This window comes from Rosa rugosa, chromosome 7 (genome assembly GCF_958449725.1).
Source record: "Rosa rugosa chromosome 7, drRosRugo1.1, whole genome shotgun sequence".
In the NCBI taxonomy this organism is placed as follows: Eukaryota; Viridiplantae; Streptophyta; class Magnoliopsida; order Rosales; family Rosaceae; genus Rosa; species Rosa rugosa.
The window spans coordinates 8,631,224-8,648,730 of NC_084826.1; the positions used below are offsets into that span (position 1 = coordinate 8,631,224).

The following is a 17,507-nucleotide window of genomic DNA, read 5'->3' on the forward strand; positions in this document are numbered from 1 at the left end:
AGCTTTTAAAATAGGTCATTATAGGGATGTTTCACTACCATAACATCACGATTTCTTGTTTTCGAATCTGTATGTATTCTCTGCCACAAAATATCAAAGCTAGTAAAAGATGGAGGGGAGAAATAAAGATAGAAAAGAGGCCTCTGTGAACTTTGGCACCCTTACGCTTCTATGAAAATACTTAACTTTGCTTTTGGTCATACAGAAAACCGTGAAGCTTACACAACAAATGAGAGAACAGCATGACAAGATTACAACATATAGCAAACTGCTTGGCCAAAAACCACACATGATAGAGACATGTAAAATTGGACAGACTCACATCACAAGCCAACAACATATCATGTACAAGATTCTTTTCATCGTGGTTACTCCCGCCTTTTCTGGAGTAGTATATGAGACAGTAGCAGCAACGAGTCTGTGCTCTACTTAAATATATAAATTGATGCAATCAAATAAACAGATGACATATTTACATGCTATCTTGCTCCTCTATTTCCCCTTCTTTGTGACCCCAAATTCTCTCTTTGCTCCCAGGTTTTTCAAATCCCTTTTGAGGGCCATGGAGATCTACAATTGATCTTTCTAGAGACAAAATCCAAGAGATTAACTATGCTGACAATTGCTGGCCTTGCCCACATTGAAAGGATCCGGTAGCAACAGCGTGATTGCCTCCAGAAGGTAAAGAACAATGACCCAGTAACATCACCTTTGTTGTTCATTTAAGCGCTCCCGTGCTTTACCATAGAGTTCATGAGTGTCGGCATGGTTGGGGTCAAGGCAGAGGGCTGCTTCACAGTCTCGGACGGTGGACACAAAATCACTCATAGATTCGTGGAACGCTGCTCGAAGATGTAGAAGCTGGAGATCCGGCTTGAAAGCTATGGCCTTACTTAGCTCTTCAATAGCTTCTGCTTCTTTGTGGTCATCCATCAAAACTGGTGGCCATAATTTTTATGTCAGTAGTTCACACACAGCCGCAAAGACAGCATTATCTTTATTTCACTCTTAGACAAATTCAAGGGTTACTGTACAAGTTATAGTTTGGTTAGGGGTTAGGCCCATTTGGCTCATGGATGTCATGGTTGTTGAGGGACTTATAACTGAGGTTGTTCTTAGGGAGGAGAGTGGGGAACTTATGTCAACCACCGGTCATTCCCGTCTTATGTAATCTTAGTATCTTGGAATAAAAGTTTTTTCATTCTAAAAAAAAAAAGTTACTGTACAAGTTATGAAGCATATTACACACCACAACCTAGGTTCCACCATCAACATGAAGATGTTAAATAGGTTTTTTGTTTTCTTTTTTCTTTGTTAAGGTATCTTACGTTTTGGTCAGATGATGACAAATTTCATGTTGCCCAATCCATCAGTATGTTAACTGTCATTGTTCAGGTGCTATAGAGATATACTACCAAGAAGTTGAAGCAAGCTAATACAATTTTAGGCAGCGGTCATAAGTGAAAGCCCAGGTCGACAAGCACCACTAGACTCAATTAACAGAAATTGATATACTTTGAGATGAAGAATAGATAAAGGTGATTAAAAAAGAGAGAAAAAAAGAAACTTGGTTCAAATGACCTGAACTAAAGCCCTTTAAACTGTCAAATCATAGCAGCTGAAACTCAATCTAACAGAATGGACCACTCACACATCTGCTTGAAAACCTAGATGTGTATTCTAGGCTCTAGGTTACTGACTTGACACATAACAGCTCTACTCTAAGTTAAGGCCTAAAGGATGTGGAATTAATAATCGCAGGAGTCTCAGTATATTTTAATAGCAGAAAAACAACATTCATGCATCAAGACTTATACATAAACATCAAATAACTCCCAAATAAAAAAGGCATGGACTAAGCAAAGACGGATGATAGTTGCAACATACCTGCCGCCCTATATCTGTACGGATATGTCCTCAATGGATCTAATTGTGTTGCCATACTTAGATCATTCTTTGCCATGTCACGATCACAGTATTCTGAACGTTTCTCATAAGCTGATGCATTGTTGCGAGCCTTCTCTATCAGCTTTGTCATCTCATCATATGCAGCTTTGCGTTGATTTTTAAGATGATATACTCGTGCTAGACCCTGATGTGCTCGTGTATGCTTAATGTTGAGTGCATTTGTGTAGCAGTCAGCAGCAAGATCCAGCTTCTCAGAATCTACGTAGACACTTCCTAAATTATTTAGCGCCTGCAGGAAAACAGAATTACCGATCTGAACAAATTGAAGAAAAGATGCCAAGATCAAACATTATTCCAAAGGTGATACTTACTTGTCCTTTTCTAAGGCCGTCCGAAGGGCATCTGAGTGCTTCCTCCAGAAGCTGTATCACATATGTTGAAGACTCAGAATCAAGATTTGAGTCTGCTAAAGCATAAGCCTTTAGGAAAAATGCTTCAAATGATCTTTGAATTGAAATGGACTCCTCAGCCTTTGCCAATGCTTCTTCACGATGGCCAGTGTCATACAATATCCATCCTTCATACACAAGCCGTTCATGTTCAGAAGTAGAATGATTTCGAGCCAATCGCAGACTATGCATTGCGGACTTTTGACAATTCAACCTAACAATATCAGTGAGATCAGAAATGCTGCTAGAACAGACTGATATAACAATTAAGGACAACCAAAAAATAAACAATTATTGGACTAAGTGGGTTAGTATCCTTCCGTATGATACTCTTAGATCTTGCCCAACATGCAATATAAGAAAATAGTTAGGTACATACATTTCACATCAACTGAAAGTGACATAATTTCCACGCATGTTAAAAACTTAAGTTGTTATGCACTAAATTAGTCCTTTATAGGGAAATGATAATGTTGGTATTACCAAAAGCTCTTCACAAAATAAACAAGCAACACATCAACTAAATTAGTCCTAAACCCTAAACCCTAAACCCGTTTTTTAACAGCTGTATTTACCGTAATAGAAGGAGAGACTGCCTAAAGCGTAGAAGGCTCTTCCCAGGGTCATTTGCCAACATATGATGTACAACAGCTAGAGAGCCAATATCATCCACAGAGGACCATCGATCATATAGTTGCATCCAACAATCAGCCTGACTCCATTGCTGGACAAGAGGTTGGAGCAGCTCTACAAGATGGTCACCATGCAATTTCCCATGAAACATCATGTAATTCGGGTCCAAAGTCAAAAGTGCCCTGACATCTCTCAGAGCTCCTTCAAAATCCTCTATGGCAATTGAAAACCAAGCCCGCAGTTCAAGACAATCAGGGGAGACCTTGAAACTAATAATCTTATTGATCTCTGTGATGGCTGATCCGATCTGATTCTCTTCCAATAGAGAAACAGCCCTATACTTGTATGGATAAGATAGAGTTGGATCCAATTGAGTAGCAGTATTCAAATCCATCATCTTTTCCTTTCCATTAGAATACAGAGAACGCTCCTGATACATCCACCCAACTGGTGTATTCTCCGAAATTAGCGAGTTCATCTGCTTGTACGCTACATATTTATGGCCACGCTTGAATTTGGCCCTTGCAACCCCCACCATGGAATACACATGACCTGCCTCAATGGCTGCTTCAAACCAGCACTGAGCATCTTTATATTCCTGCCTCTCAAGCATCACAACCCCCAACTGGTGAAATGCGAGTTGCTTCTCCCAACCTTCGGTAGCACACTCTCCCAGCCTCTCTAGAAGCATCACTGTCGTGTTGGACTTCATGTCTTCCTCCATGGCAATCTGGCTCAAGAAATAATACAAAACAAAAGAAGAATGCCCGGCCATGGCCAATCTTTGCCTAGCTTCTGAACTACAAAACAATCTCATCATGTTAGGATTGTGCACCGAATTCGGAAGCTCTCTCAAAAACACCTGCAAACAAGCCGCCACTAGAAGATAAGCAGTCTCCTCCAATCCATAGTCAACCAACACCATTGCATCCTCCAATTCACAGACCAGGGAAGCCAAATGAGCATCACAAGCTGACTTCAACTCATCACAACAGAACCTGTTTGAAAACGAAAGCAAGTCCAAAACAATTCGCACTTCGAAAGAATCCAACTTTCCAGTCCGGCTAAATACCTCCACTGCTCTCATTGCCTCCGGAGAAACTCCATTCTGTGAGAAATTTATCTTCTGCCTCCTCGTCTCCGTAAAGCCCCCATACAACATTGTCCTAAAGGGTGTCGAGAGCGATGCAATCTTATACCTAACACACATTATCTCATCCTCTCCAATGTAAAATGACATGTCAGCTTCTTCCTCCTTCGAAGTTGAGCATTCTTCATCCGCATCCGCAGTCTCACCATCTACATCGCCACCGCTCCGAGAGCAGCAACATGAATCATAGACAGACTCCGGATCATACCCAGCTACCAAACTAGCCTTGGGACATTCAACATTTCTACCGCAACAAGTCATCGAAGATGACCCAACCAGCTCATCCTCCCTCCTCTCGTACCTCAACCACGCCGCAAGCACCACTTTCGTGTGGACATCCACCGCGTGCTGCCTCGCCGACCGGAGACTCCGCCGGAACAGTTTCGGATCCGACATACCCCGAAAGATCGCACATTGCTCCACGTACATCTTAGATTTCTCGAATTGCGGGCAATTCTCAATCCTGCGGTACACATCAGCCAGCGTTTCGACAAAATCAACGGTCTTGAGGCAAGGCTCGATTTGGGGTTCGAGGAGATCCGACGATGGGAGTTCATAGGGAAGAAGACTCTCGACCAAGGCATTGTTTCCGGTCGGGTTCGGGGCTTGGAAACTCCAGTTCGATCTGGATCGAACCGAGTTGACCCGGCTGTGACCAACCTTGTCTCCTACTCCACCATTTGTGGGGGTTGTTCCAGATGGATTAATGGCAAACACCTGGGTGCCCTTACACCCATCCATGATCTTCAAGCTACGCATTGTAGTAAATATATTGTGCTGCATCTTCAACTTTCACAGCCTTCTCAAATCACCCATATAATTCTCGAATCAAAGCAATGAAATCAAAAGCCGAATAATAGAAACAATCTACCTCATGCCCAGCAAGCACCACCGTCTGAGCAACCGGAAAAAACACAAAACGATGGTGCTGCAGGCCAATCTCGGCTGGGGGGAAACGGCAAGCTTTGTTTTTTTTTTTTTCTGGGTAATTTTTTTTTTTGTCTGGGTGACGATAAATTCTTTTTCTTTTGTTTGTTTCCCAAGAAAATGGAGAGAAAATGGGGGTGGTGTTGTTTTTTGGGAGAGAAGCTGAAAATGTGTTGGTGTTGTTGTTGTTGAGGTGGAGGTGGCCGTTGCAACGGCCACTCTCTTCTCTCTGTTTCTCTCTTTCTATTCTCCCCAAAGTCTCTGTATTTCTCTGATCCTTCTCCGTCTTCTTGTGCATCTAAAATAATTGAGAGAGAGTAATGTGTGCTACACACACATTAGGACATTAGGACAAGAGGGCGCTAAAGTCGGCCATTGATGCCTTTAGCATTACCAATTTATCTTTTTGGGTATTTCCTCTATTATTGGGTGAAATGTTTATTCCATTCCATGATTCCATCCCCCTGTCTTAAATCTTTCTCTATCAATCTGCTGCAGACCCGCATTGGCCGGAAGTTTTCAAGGACGGAGATGAGCTACGCTTTGAGATGGCGCGTGGGGAGAGGAAGGTACAGATAACAGATTGGTTGGTTCATGGAACATGGTTCTCCACGACCATTATTTGCATTATACAATGCCAACGTTATATGAACCTATGAAAAAGCATATGCATTATGCAATGCTAGCGTTATCTAAGATCGAAGTCAATTATACGTGTGTGTTTGGTGATCAAAATGCATGTTTGCTTTTGGTAACTTATTCTCACATGAATGCACTATAGATGATTGAGTTGTAGTTCATTTCTTTCCCTTTGTGTTAGCCTAAAAGTCTGTGAATAGTTCATTTAGTTTAGGAAAGATATTGTTTGTCATGTAGTTTTAAAATGCAAAATAAATAAACAGTTTTCTTAAAATATAATAACAAAAAGATAAAAGGTGTGAGATCTAAATCACAATGGTGGTATTGGATAATTTAAAGAAATTATTATGTCCACTCTTAAAATAAACGTGTAACCTTGACTAATTGTGATTAACGGAACCTCATATAACACTTTTATTATATGAACTAATTATTTTTTAAATCACCATCTAAATATGGGTTTTATTTAGATGGTGATTTAGAAAATAATTATACATATAACACCTTTATTACGTACTGGTACTAATACCTGTAGTCATAAAATAGGTTCATGAAGGCGTATATGAACTATCAATTACAATTTAAACAAATAAAAATATTTATATAAACAACGGTAAATTTTAATACTGTCATTGATTTTTTTTCAGGATTTATCATATTTTACCCCGAAAAAAAAAACATTTCTTATCAACATGAACATGAGGAAATGACTCTTCTACTCCCACCACGTAAAATAGAAGTGACTAAATATTTTCAAAAACACTTTGATGTGAGTATGGAATGAATTTATCATATTTCAAGTTCAAGTATGAAATAATTTGATGGTCTTCAATTTGGCTATTGTTCATAATAAGCACCCGTAAAATATTACATTTGCCAACAATTAATGAAGTTTGAGAACTTTAGTCATTCATTTGTAAGTTAAAAAAAAACAATTCATCATAAGGACTCAAATTTTTATCAAAATTGACAATGATTTTCATCTTTTGTAGTGTTTATATATGAAAAGTGACACAAAAATGAATAGTTTTAGTAGGAAGTTGTAACTTAGGCCAAGATTTATTACTCATGAGTTTGGTATTATCGATAGTAAACTATGATACTGATACCTCATCTCTGTCATCTCACAACACATCAAATTTTTGTTTTTTGTTTTTTACTTTGAAGATAAGAAGAGCAGTTTATTTATTTTCTACCCGGGAGGTATAAATTTCCACATATTATCAAAAAAAAAAACAACGCGCATCACATCATAAAGACATAAACCATTATAGGACGAAAGGAAAGGCCTTTACGTACGACATTCATGATTTCCATCATGGGCTCCAACAGTAATACTACTTCACCAAGGCCCATAGCGTGTCACCATATAATTGAGCTACTGTCACTCCGTGTGGATAGGACTTTTGGTGCTTCCTGGGTGCCGTACACTGGTGCATATAATTGATCGCTTGAAGCAGATTGATCTATTGGTCCAGTACTAGTACTAATGTCGCGCATGAGATGCAAATAGTGGAATCCATAATTTTGAAGGACTACAGAAATCTATAATGAGTTATCGAGGTGTTGGTATTTCCTTCTCATTGGATAGAGTTAGAGCATCTCTAACAGTAGAAATTATTTTATAGTTAAATTTAGCTAAAGTTGTGAAATATAGCTATTGATTTAGCAATATTGCTCCAACAATAGTAGTTATTTATAAATAATAACTATATTTTACCAAATCGTAAACTGACATGTGGACAAAAGAAGGGAGAGAAATATGACTTTTGCTTTAGCTATGTAGGATGCTCTAGCTAAATATAGCTAACCATTTTAGCTATAGTTAAATTTAACTTACCTATAGCTAGTCTGTTGGAGCTGAATTTTGCATTAGAAATAGTTATATATAGCTAAAAATTGAGTTTAGCTACTCTGTTGGAGATGCCCTTAGGAGGTCATTATATATCGCCACTATCCACATCGATGACGATGTTGATCCTGTTTATCGGTGCATCTTTACAATATGAAGAGTAAAAGTTCTAGGAAAATTAATTGGGAAAATGTCCACTTACCTAATTTGAGCTACAGTTATTTTAATAAATTGTAATTTATTAATTGAAAAAATGTCCACTTATCGAGGTGTTGGTATTTCCTTCTCATTGGATAGAGTTAGGAGGTCATTATATATCGCCACTATCCACATCGATGACGATGTTGATCCTGTTTATCGGTGCATCTTTACAATATGAAGAGTAAAAGTTCTAGGAAAATTAATTGGGAAAATGTCCGCTTACCCTAATTTGAGCTACAATTATTCTAATAAATTGTAATTTTTTTTTTAATCAAGGCAAAAGCCAGTACATTGATCACGAGTCAAAATAACCATTATATACCCTCCTGCTATCATTTAGGGTAGTCAAAAAGTTGTGCTAGTACCCACAGTGGTACGTATAAACTAGGGCACTCATTTGACATTAAATACATCGAAATAGCATGAATCTTCATTCGGTACTACTCCAGAAGATTCGCTAAAAGGCACAAAAATGTGCGTAGCACCCTAAAAAAACTTAGGGAATTATTGAAAGTAAACTAAGCTACTAACATATGGTAGGCCTAGGCTCACACCCAAACGCAAGTTCACTTAGGCCCAATTGGCGGCAGCCCAAAGGAGAGTCCCACTCAAAATCCGAGCAAAACTGGCCCAAAAACGGGCCCAAGTCTCCATCTCTGTGCACAGTGGCTACAGCTACGATCCCGACCACGACGATGCCGTTTTGGCGCCACCATGACCACGTCATTCTGATTCCAGATGCCGCCGACGAAGCTTCTCCTACCACCCATGAGCCCCATACTCTGAGTCACAAGCAAAACCCGAACACAAAACAGGTTGGAGTTCACCCAAAAGCCAGATCGACGGAGCCCACCAGACGCCGGCGTTGCTGCTTGGAAACGAAGCGGATCGAAATCCAATTCCTCCTAATTCGCCATTGACCTTCCTATAATCAGAACAACCCTACCACCGTATTTCAGAGGTGCCGCCGTTTAAACCCTTCCTGCCAAACTTCAAGCAACAAACTCCAAGGAACCTGCCCCGAGCCCTTCGATGATCACCCGTCCGGCCGCAAACCACGAAAAATCGGTAAAGCCGGTGGCCCGCCGAGACATCATGTGCAATCGGATGAGCGCGAATGCTCAGATCCGACTCTACTTTTAGGGCGCGTTCTATAGGGTTCTCTCACCCAATATTTTTTAACAATTCTAATAAATTGTAAATTTTTCCCTTTGCCCTTAAAATTATTTATTTTCTTCCCTAATACCCAATTAAGTTCTTTTTTTTTTTAGAACAATTTTGCTCTCTCTCTCTCTCTCTCTCTGTGTCATATAGAGAGAGAGTGGAAGAGAGAGAAATCATCGGAGACTTCGAGATTATATCAATTCAAAACATTTTATTAGGGGGCAATAAAATAAAAGTTGATTTTTTTTTTTTTGGTTCACTTTTTGAAGAAGCTTTGGCCATTTTCCTACATCTTTTTCAACTCCAACCAAATTGGAAGGGGAGATCGACCGGGTTTTATTCGTTTTGCAATGATAGGAGCATAATTATGCGATATTAATAGCGTTAATCTCTATACTTTCTTTGTTAGTTTAGTGTATTTTCTCGTTATTTATGTTGTTTATTTGTTTTATAGGTATTTTGGAGCAAAGAAGGAGAAAAGAAGTAAAAGAGGGATTGAAAAGCAAAATCGGGAAATCTGCCTGTGCAGATCAGTTAACTTCGACAGAGCATTGAGACCATCTCAGAACGATCCAGAGGATGATCTTTATATTGATGGAAAGCCTCGGATGTCTAGTTTCTGAATCTTTTTACGGCTCATCAATATCATTTTTCTAGAAGAAGTTATGGCCGATTTAGTACAAGAAGGTCAGGCTGCGCGTGAATCTGAGGTTGGACGGGAATTTATGTTTTGAGGCCCAAATCACACCGAGAAGCCCGAGGACGAGTTTGTGCTTCATATTTCAGCTTAATATAGACAAATGGCATGATGTGAATGGTTGGAATGAGTCATCAAGTTCAAGAGCCAATAGGAAAACTCCACCTAAGCACGTGAACCCCAATTCTTTTAGGTTTTGGATTTCCTAACCTCTAAGCATATAAAAGGAGATCAATCTGCAGCAGCTCTCTCTCTCTCTCTGCCTCCCCTTCTTTAGTTTGTTTTGTTTCTTCTATGTTTAACTAGTTTTTATTAGTTAGGGGGCTGCTTGAAGCCCCTAGACATGAACTACAAGATGATTTGACTTTTGATTTTATTTTCTTTTAATTCAAGATGAGACTTTTGTTCACTACTTTTTCCATTGATGAATGCTTGCTTGTATGCTTTGAGTGCACACTTAGTATGCATGTTAGGATTCTACCGCTTTGATTGTTTGATGCCTGTGTCAATAGTTGGACTCCTCAAGCCTTCTAAAGAAGCAATTGTTAGTTTTGACTATCAAGTAAACTAAGTCCTAGGTTAAGCAAGGCGCTAAGTTTATTGCGATGCCTAGTGATGTCTCAAACTCTTTTAGACCTTAATGATCTCTGCATGTTTAATCTAATAAGCGTACCTTTAGGTTGCATTGCTTGGGAATAGTCTAGGTGTAGAGCACTTCCTGCCTAGCGTACGAAATAAGAAAGGGTAATAGGTTGTGTTCAAGCGTACCGAGCCAACCTGAGCATCTTCATCTAGATTAATTGAATTAGGATTGAACAAATTGTCTTGTGTGTGATTGTCCGGGGTGGATGCATCTTCCCTAACTATCTTCATCATATTGTTTTCAAACCATCTTAAAACCAGTTTTTGTTATTTTCAGCTTCTGTACTCTATATTTTCGTATTTGTTTAGAATAGTAAATCAATTCCGAATAATACCAAATTTTGTATGCTAGACGCTCTGTGTGTCTAGTATATCTCTGTAAATTTTCATATTTTTCTGAATAGTTTAGATTAGGTTTTTAATTATATTTTCGACTGCTGTTCGCTAGGAACAGTGGTCACTTTTGTGACATTGTTTTGAGTAGTTATAACCTTAGTCCTCTGCGGGAAAGACCCTTGTTTACCCTTGCTACAATTGACAATCTTAAGTGTGAATAAGGAAAATCAATAGCTTATAAATTTAGCTATCATGCAATTCTTACAAACTTTCTAAGTATCACATCTCAATTCAACCTGAAGACAAAGATCCGGCCACCGGAATTTAGTGGCAGTGCTAGAGGGAGGGAGAGAGACAGTTTAGTGGCAATACGTAATTTTTGATTTTTCAGATCCTAAAATGGACATTTTGCTCTTAAATTGGGTCAATGAAAATTAAAATCTCTTGCTGAGTCAACTGGGAGTATTTTGGCCCAAATTCGGGGCATTGGGTCAAGACCCCTAATTAATTTGCTCGAATATAATTGATAAGGCCGGCCATGGGTTAGTGCCGGTGGTGCAGCAGCACCAGGACTCCGATTCTAGGGGGCCAACCAATCATGTAAAACATGTATATATAGAATATATACAATTAGGCTTGCTCACTTAAAGGACAATTTTAAAGAATTGTGAGGGACATAATGTGTCTCAGTTTTGATGCCCAAATGACACCATACTTGGCCGGGTCGTTTTCTTTTTAGCTAGTTTTGTTGTTCTTCTTCTTCTTCTTTTCAACTTTGTATATATTTGTTTCTTTTCTTTGCAAAAGTTCTTCTGAAAATTTCTTCTCTTTTATTTTGTATCCAATCCCTTCAAATTAGATATGAAATTTACGAAATTTGCTTTTTTGAGAGAAAAAAATTTCTTCTCTCTCTCTTTTTCCTTTCTTTTGTTATGAAAATTTCTTCTCTTTTATTTTGTATCCAATCTCTTCAAATTAGATATAAAATTCACTAAATTTTCTTTTTGAGAGAAAAAAAAATGTTTATAATTTTTTCTCAATGGATTTTCATTTAAGTCTATAATTGATAAGACTTCATTTAAATTTCCGCACCACACCTCTCAAAACTAAGGACCGGCAGCGCATTTGCTCAATGCTTTCTACGTTTTTGTTTCATGTACAACTTGCATGCTTAATTGTATGGTGAATAGTTCTACTTCTACATGTGTATGATCTGTTGAGTCCTGCATACATTTCAGTTCTATTTCTTGTATATGAACAAATTGGAAGGTTAATGGAGGTCCCAAGTGAGAAACGCTCAGATTTCTTTCTTATTTCAGAATTTGTTGTGCTGTCTCGTTCATACTATGAAATATAGAATAGAGCTGCACTAATGCACTATCCTCTTTCTCTCTTTATCATGTACGTCTTGCCGGATTCAACCTGATACTACAGAATTTATAGATGACCGCAGCTCCATCCACTCCAAATTTTTAGAGCGGGTGCCTGTCTGAACAGTCCATCGCATTGAGCTAGGAAGTACGTGGTTCACTACAGCTAGTCGCTGTAGGAGACCACTGCCTGCTCGCTCTATGCCTGTGAAGGACTATGTTCACCATGTAGCAACTTTAAAAATTTTGGAGTGGGGGAGCTGTGGTCTTCTATAACTTCTATGTACAGTACCCCCGGTTTAAGTAGTTTTTTCTCCTTAATTTGGGAATTTTATGTGGGTCTTGAGCCCTACAGAAATTGCCTCCTAGGGACTAATATTACATAATCGCTTATTTATTTATAAGAAAATTTTAATAGACTATCTTTTGAGGTTAATCCGATCCATTTCCTCTCTCTCTCTCTCTCTCTATATATATATATATATATATATATATATATATATATATATATATATATATATATCGGACGTGTAATGACTGATAGAGCTGTCAAATATATATGCACCACATGATATATATAGAGGGAAATGAGATTTGGATTTGATATCTCTACTAAAGTACTGAGTACTAACATTTTGAACAGCAAATTCCAGAACAAAAACCGAATCAATAGGGTAATATATATATATATATATATATTTGCTCACCTAAGGGACAGTTTTAAGGGACTGTGAGGAACAAAATGCATCTCAACATGTGTGTGTGTGTGTCCACTATATAGTTTTTAAAGCCCATTACCTTGCTTTCAACAGTCGTTGAATGCAGTTCCCATTTTAGTGTTTTACAAAGGAGTTGCTCATAACTGAAAATAATTAAATCAATATAATTAGAAAATTCAAAACTATGGTTTAAGTGCTAATTTCTCCACAGCGATGCTCTCTCCTAGGATTGTCGAGCACAGAGAAGCGCACCGTCAATCCTTGCGGAGCTCGATGGTCGTGTAGCCTTGGCACGTCGCTCCGCGTTCGTTGCCGGTCGAGATTGAAGTGTGTTTTTTGCAAGGTTTCCAGTTTTGGGCTGTTATCTCTTTTGGTTTGGGTGGCCAGTTCAATATGATCGGTGTGGGGAGCAGAGTCGATCTGCAACTACGGATACAGATCAAGGTTGTGCGCGCTCGGAGGAGCGTTCGAGTGCAGGGGATCGAGTTCTGTTCCTGATTCCGTCCGGCTTTGCTGCCAGCTTGGAAGGGAGGCAGCGACACCAGACTTGACGCTCTCTGGCGTTTCTTCACCGGAGGCGTGGTCGAGGAGACGCAGAGGCCGAGGCGCATGCAAGCTTGATCGAATTTGTGATGCGGTGGTGGTCAAGCCGGCCGCCGGAGACGGAGGCGGAGGCAGTCTAGCAGCTGAAGCCTAGGGTTTCTGCCTTGTTGGTTTGGGCTTGGGCCTTCGAGCCTGGACTCAAGCTTGGGCTGCTGGGCTCAAATCTCTGGGAGTTAGCTCTTTTTAAAAATTTTGTCATTGGGGTTAAGCTTATGTGAGAGTAAATGGACCTCTATGAGTCTTCTATGACGTTTCTCGTTTCTTGCTTGTACCACAATTGCGTGATTGGTAAGGGAGGGCTAGTTGAAAGATTTCCTTTCCGTAGAGGGTGAGGTTTATTCATTCTTAGATAGACTTGCTTAAAAGCGAGTGTAATACCCGCAATTTTCCATTTCGTCTCGTGAAATTGTGCGAATTGATTAAAGTGCTTTTGCACGAATATTACCCGAAATAATTCAACTTTTTGAATTATCGAAGTTTCGAAATATTCGTTTTAACAAAAGCTCGAATTGTGCGATTCAAGAAAAATCGACTTTTCTACGTACGGAATTTGGGAAAAACTTCCTTCATAAAAGTTGTAGAGCTCGTCGATATGATCGCGTGCATATGTCGAACGAAATTTTTGGAGTTCGTACGATTATGTTACGAATTTTGGAAATATGAGATTCTTTTTATAATCTCTTTTCCTCGGATTCTCTTTTAGAAATTTCTTTTTCTTCCTTTTCCTTTTCCTTTTCCTTTCCTCCGGGTCTCCTTCCTTCTTTTTCTTTTTCTCTTTTTTTTTCTTCTTTCTCTCTCTCGCTCGACCGAAACCGAAAACAGAGCAAAGGCTCTTCGGTCTCTCTCTACCTCCACCGGCCACCAAACGGCGTCGAACCACTTCCTTTTGCTTCGTCTCAGCCTTGCACAGCTGCCAGAGGCAGCCTTGCACCGTGACACGGCCACCAGCGGCGGCGGGAAGCTCCGCCCGGTTTGAGCTCGTTTTGGAAACAAGCTTGATATCTCAAGCTACCGGTCACCAATCCTCACCAAAATCCATCCACAAGCTCGCCTCAACTTCCTGAAACTCCCAGAAGCAGCCTCACACGGCGGCGTGGCCCGTAGCAGTGGCAGCAAGTCAAACCCAACCAAGAACGAGACCGGAGCTATCGATCAAGATATCTCGAGCTGTAGTGCATCGTTTTGATTGATTCTTTTTCCAGTGGGTTCCCCTTGATGTTATTAACAACTCTCTAGAAGGCATCGAGGCCTGAAATTGAAGCTTTGACGTCGAAATCGAGCCTTGCCGGATTCTGCAAAATTCTGGAATTTTTCCGACCACCGAAGCTTTCGATCGGTATATCTCGAGCTACAGACCATATTTTTCTGTGATTCTTGAACCAGTGAGTTCTTCTTGAGTTTCTTAACAACTCTTCAGAAGGAATCGAAGCCTTAAATTGACGTTTTTACGTCGAATTGGAGCTCGCCGTTTTCTGCAGTTTCTCGCCGGTTTCTGGAAAATTCCGGCCACCTTCATACTGTTCAAGGTAATTTTCGACCCCTTCCGGTCATTTTCAGACTTCGTGCTAGTTATGAAAGTTGTCAAGCATGATGAGAGGAAGAAGAGCAGCCCGGCCCCGACACCATTGGTGGTGGTCGGCGGCGGCTCTGCCACTAACTCCGGCGGCCCTTTCCGGCCACCTCCGGGGATCAAAAATATGGTTTCTGTACATTTTCAGATTCTATATTTCAATACGATCATTTCGATATATTATACGCAATTTTTGGATATCGTATGATTAAGTTATGAATTTTTAAGTTTAGATCGATTTCGATCGTTAGATTTGTGATCTGTGAAGTTAGGACCGTCAGATGGACTTGTAGTTTTGATATGATGATCTTATGTCTGTCCCAGTGGCTTTGTGTGGTCATGGGCGAAGATCCGACCGTTGGACCTTCGTATAAATGCAAAACAGTGATTAGGAAGGCGATCCGTGAGGATCCGACCGTTGGATCATCATGTAATTTCAATCCGACCGTTGGATTGTCGTTTGATTATGTTTTTGAGTTATTGGCTAAGTTAAGGTCATGTTTGATTAGGTGATCGACGGTTTGATTTGGCGGACGATTCGTGAAATTGTATTTTGAGCTGTTAAGAAGACGCAGCGGGAATTTAGAGGTGAGTAAACCTCACGTGGTTCATATTACGAACCGAATAAATTTAATTACCTTATTTTGTCGTAATTGCGTGAAAATATTTATGAAATAAATATTTGTTTTAAAATCATATGGACTTGATCAACTACGGTCCATGGGTAAGTAAAATGATTTTTATTATACAAAATGAATTTCACGATTTTCTTGTGTGAACTATAGTTGGTATTAGTGGTCATTCCTGAGTGGGTGATTACGTATATATATATATTTACGTGATTATATGTGGAATGGTGTGACATTGAAGAGTGTGGAATTTGGGATGATTAAAATACTATGAATTGAAATTTGACTTATCATATTTATATGTGATGATCATGATTGATGAGTTCTTGTTAATATTCATGATTTACATTGGAGTATGTATAGAGTTAGAGAATGTAGGGTTCTGAGGATGAGGTGTCCGAAGTTTGACGGTTAAGGATAACCGGAGTGTTTGTGTGCTGAGGACGGGGATGTCCAAGGTGCGACGGTTTATTATTAACCGAAGTTGTGTGCTGAGGACGGGGATGTCCAAAGCGCGACGGTTTATTATTAACCGAAGTATATGGTGCTGAGGACGGGGATGTCCAAAGCGCGACGGTTTATTATTAACCGAAGTATGTCGCATTACTTGCACCTAGGCCAAGGTGACTGGTAGCGATGTGGTTAGAGCTCTAACGTGCTGTTGGGATGGACCAAAGTGGTGTTATGTGGGTTGGGTTTTTGCAGGACCAGTGTGGTGTATTGTGATTTGAGGATTGTGAAAATGTATTCCTTGTGGTTTTCCATGAGTGGTTTGATGTCTCTTTGCAGACGTAATACTGTTGAATTTTACTTGAATTGTAATTTAATAAATCAACAGTTCTTTCTTGTTTACTCATACTGGCTGTAAAAAGCTTACCGGGTTTTGTGTTGTTGCAACTCCCGGTACACTATTCAAATTGTGTAGCGGGTAATCCTACAGGACAGGAGAACCAGGACGGTGATCGTGCGGTTAGAGCAATGGTTATAGTTTTACAGCAATTGTATTAGTGAGGCGAGTTAAGCTCATTTGAGCATTACAATTTGATTTGGTGGGAGTGTGCTGTAATAAATAACTTGAGGATTTGGGTTATTGTAAATTTGAGAGTTGTGAAGTGTGGTTGTTTGTGAGAAAAAAATTCAGGATGTTAGTTGTAATTTGATATTATTCATGTTTCGGATTTGAATTGATTATTCAAAATTCGGGGCGTGACAGCGAGCGTCCTAGAGATTTTAATGATCTATTTTAGCTTAGATAGGTTTGTTCATATTTTCTTACCGAGTTTTGCTTATGTAAGTTATGGTAGACTCTAGCCTTTGGCTGTTGATCTAATAAATTCAACTTTTATTTATAAAAAAAAAAAAAAAAAAAAGGTGTAAGTGCTAAGGAAATTCCGGCCACCACCTTTAGTTTAGTCCACGCATATTCTATACCAGAAAGAAAATGGTAACCGGGATTAGTGCTAGTATAATTGTCGATCATCTTCAGTGAACTATCATATCTTTCAAAGGTCCTCGCTCTTTACTCTTTGAAGGGTCCTCAGCTTCATTGATCAATATGCAAACAGAAAAAGAGAATCTTCAGCAGCATGCTCTTTTGTTTTCTAAGTTTTATCTCATTTGTTACTATGGTAATTGTAATTAGTCTTGTTATATAACTTCCATATAATTTATCGTTCCCCTGCTACACGGCTATAATTTCATCATCACAGAAATAAGATGAAGACCAACCAACCATTTGGCCAGATCGAGAGCAGCAGATATTGCATGTGCCAAAGTTTTGACTGAAATTTTCCAGTTTTTCTTTGAATTCAAAAACCGCTGCTTTTGTTTCCTCTCCTATTTCAATGTCCCTGCTTTTGTCTGATATATATATATATATATAAAATAAAGTGCGGACGGTGACGCAGCAGCGGCGTTCCAAGCGGCGACGGCGGCTCAGGGCTTGGCGGACGGAGGCCGGAGGCATCCCGGACGGTTCTGGGCAGCGTTCGAGGTCGGAGGAGGTCGGAGTTGCAGGT

General features: G+C 39.6%; 1 protein-coding gene and 1 long non-coding RNA gene across 2 annotated transcripts; one reads left to right on the forward strand and one right to left on the reverse strand.

Moving 5' to 3' along the window:
- Positions 1–123: 123 nt before the first annotated feature.
- LOC133719839 (ethylene-overproduction protein 1) lies at positions 124–5,345 on the reverse strand. Its single transcript, XM_062146022.1, has 4 exons — positions 2,933–5,345; positions 2,280–2,571; positions 1,888–2,197; positions 124–938 (listed from the first exon to the last, which is right to left on the reverse strand). Exons 1-4 carry the CDS (start codon positions 4,921–4,923, stop codon positions 706–708), a joined length of 2,826 nt encoding a protein of 941 aa, XP_062002006.1. The 5' UTR covers positions 4,924–5,345; the 3' UTR covers positions 124–705.
- Positions 5,346–13,697: 8,352 nt separating this feature from the next.
- On the forward strand, positions 13,698–16,613 carry LOC133719880 (uncharacterized). Its single transcript, XR_009851517.1, has 3 exons — positions 13,698–14,816; positions 15,370–15,448; positions 16,415–16,613. It is a non-coding gene; the product is annotated as an uncharacterized LOC133719880 (long non-coding RNA).
- Positions 16,614–17,507: the final 894 nt, after the last annotated feature.

What these genes read in the sequence shown, in the direction of transcription:
- LOC133719839 (XM_062146022.1), bottom strand. Translation starts at nt 4,923, where the DNA reads ATGCAGCACAATATATTTACTACAATGCGTAGCTTGAAGATCATGGAT. An exon ending in CAGTCTCTCCTTCTATTACG is followed by an intron (nt 2,572 to 2,932) that starts GTAAATACAGCT and finishes TGATATTGTTAG; the next exon opens with GTTGAATTGTCAAAAGTCCG. An exon ending in ACGGCCTTAGAAAAGGACAA is followed by an intron (nt 2,198 to 2,279) that starts GTAAGTATCACC and finishes GTTTTCCTGCAG; the next exon opens with GCGCTAAATAATTTAGGAAG.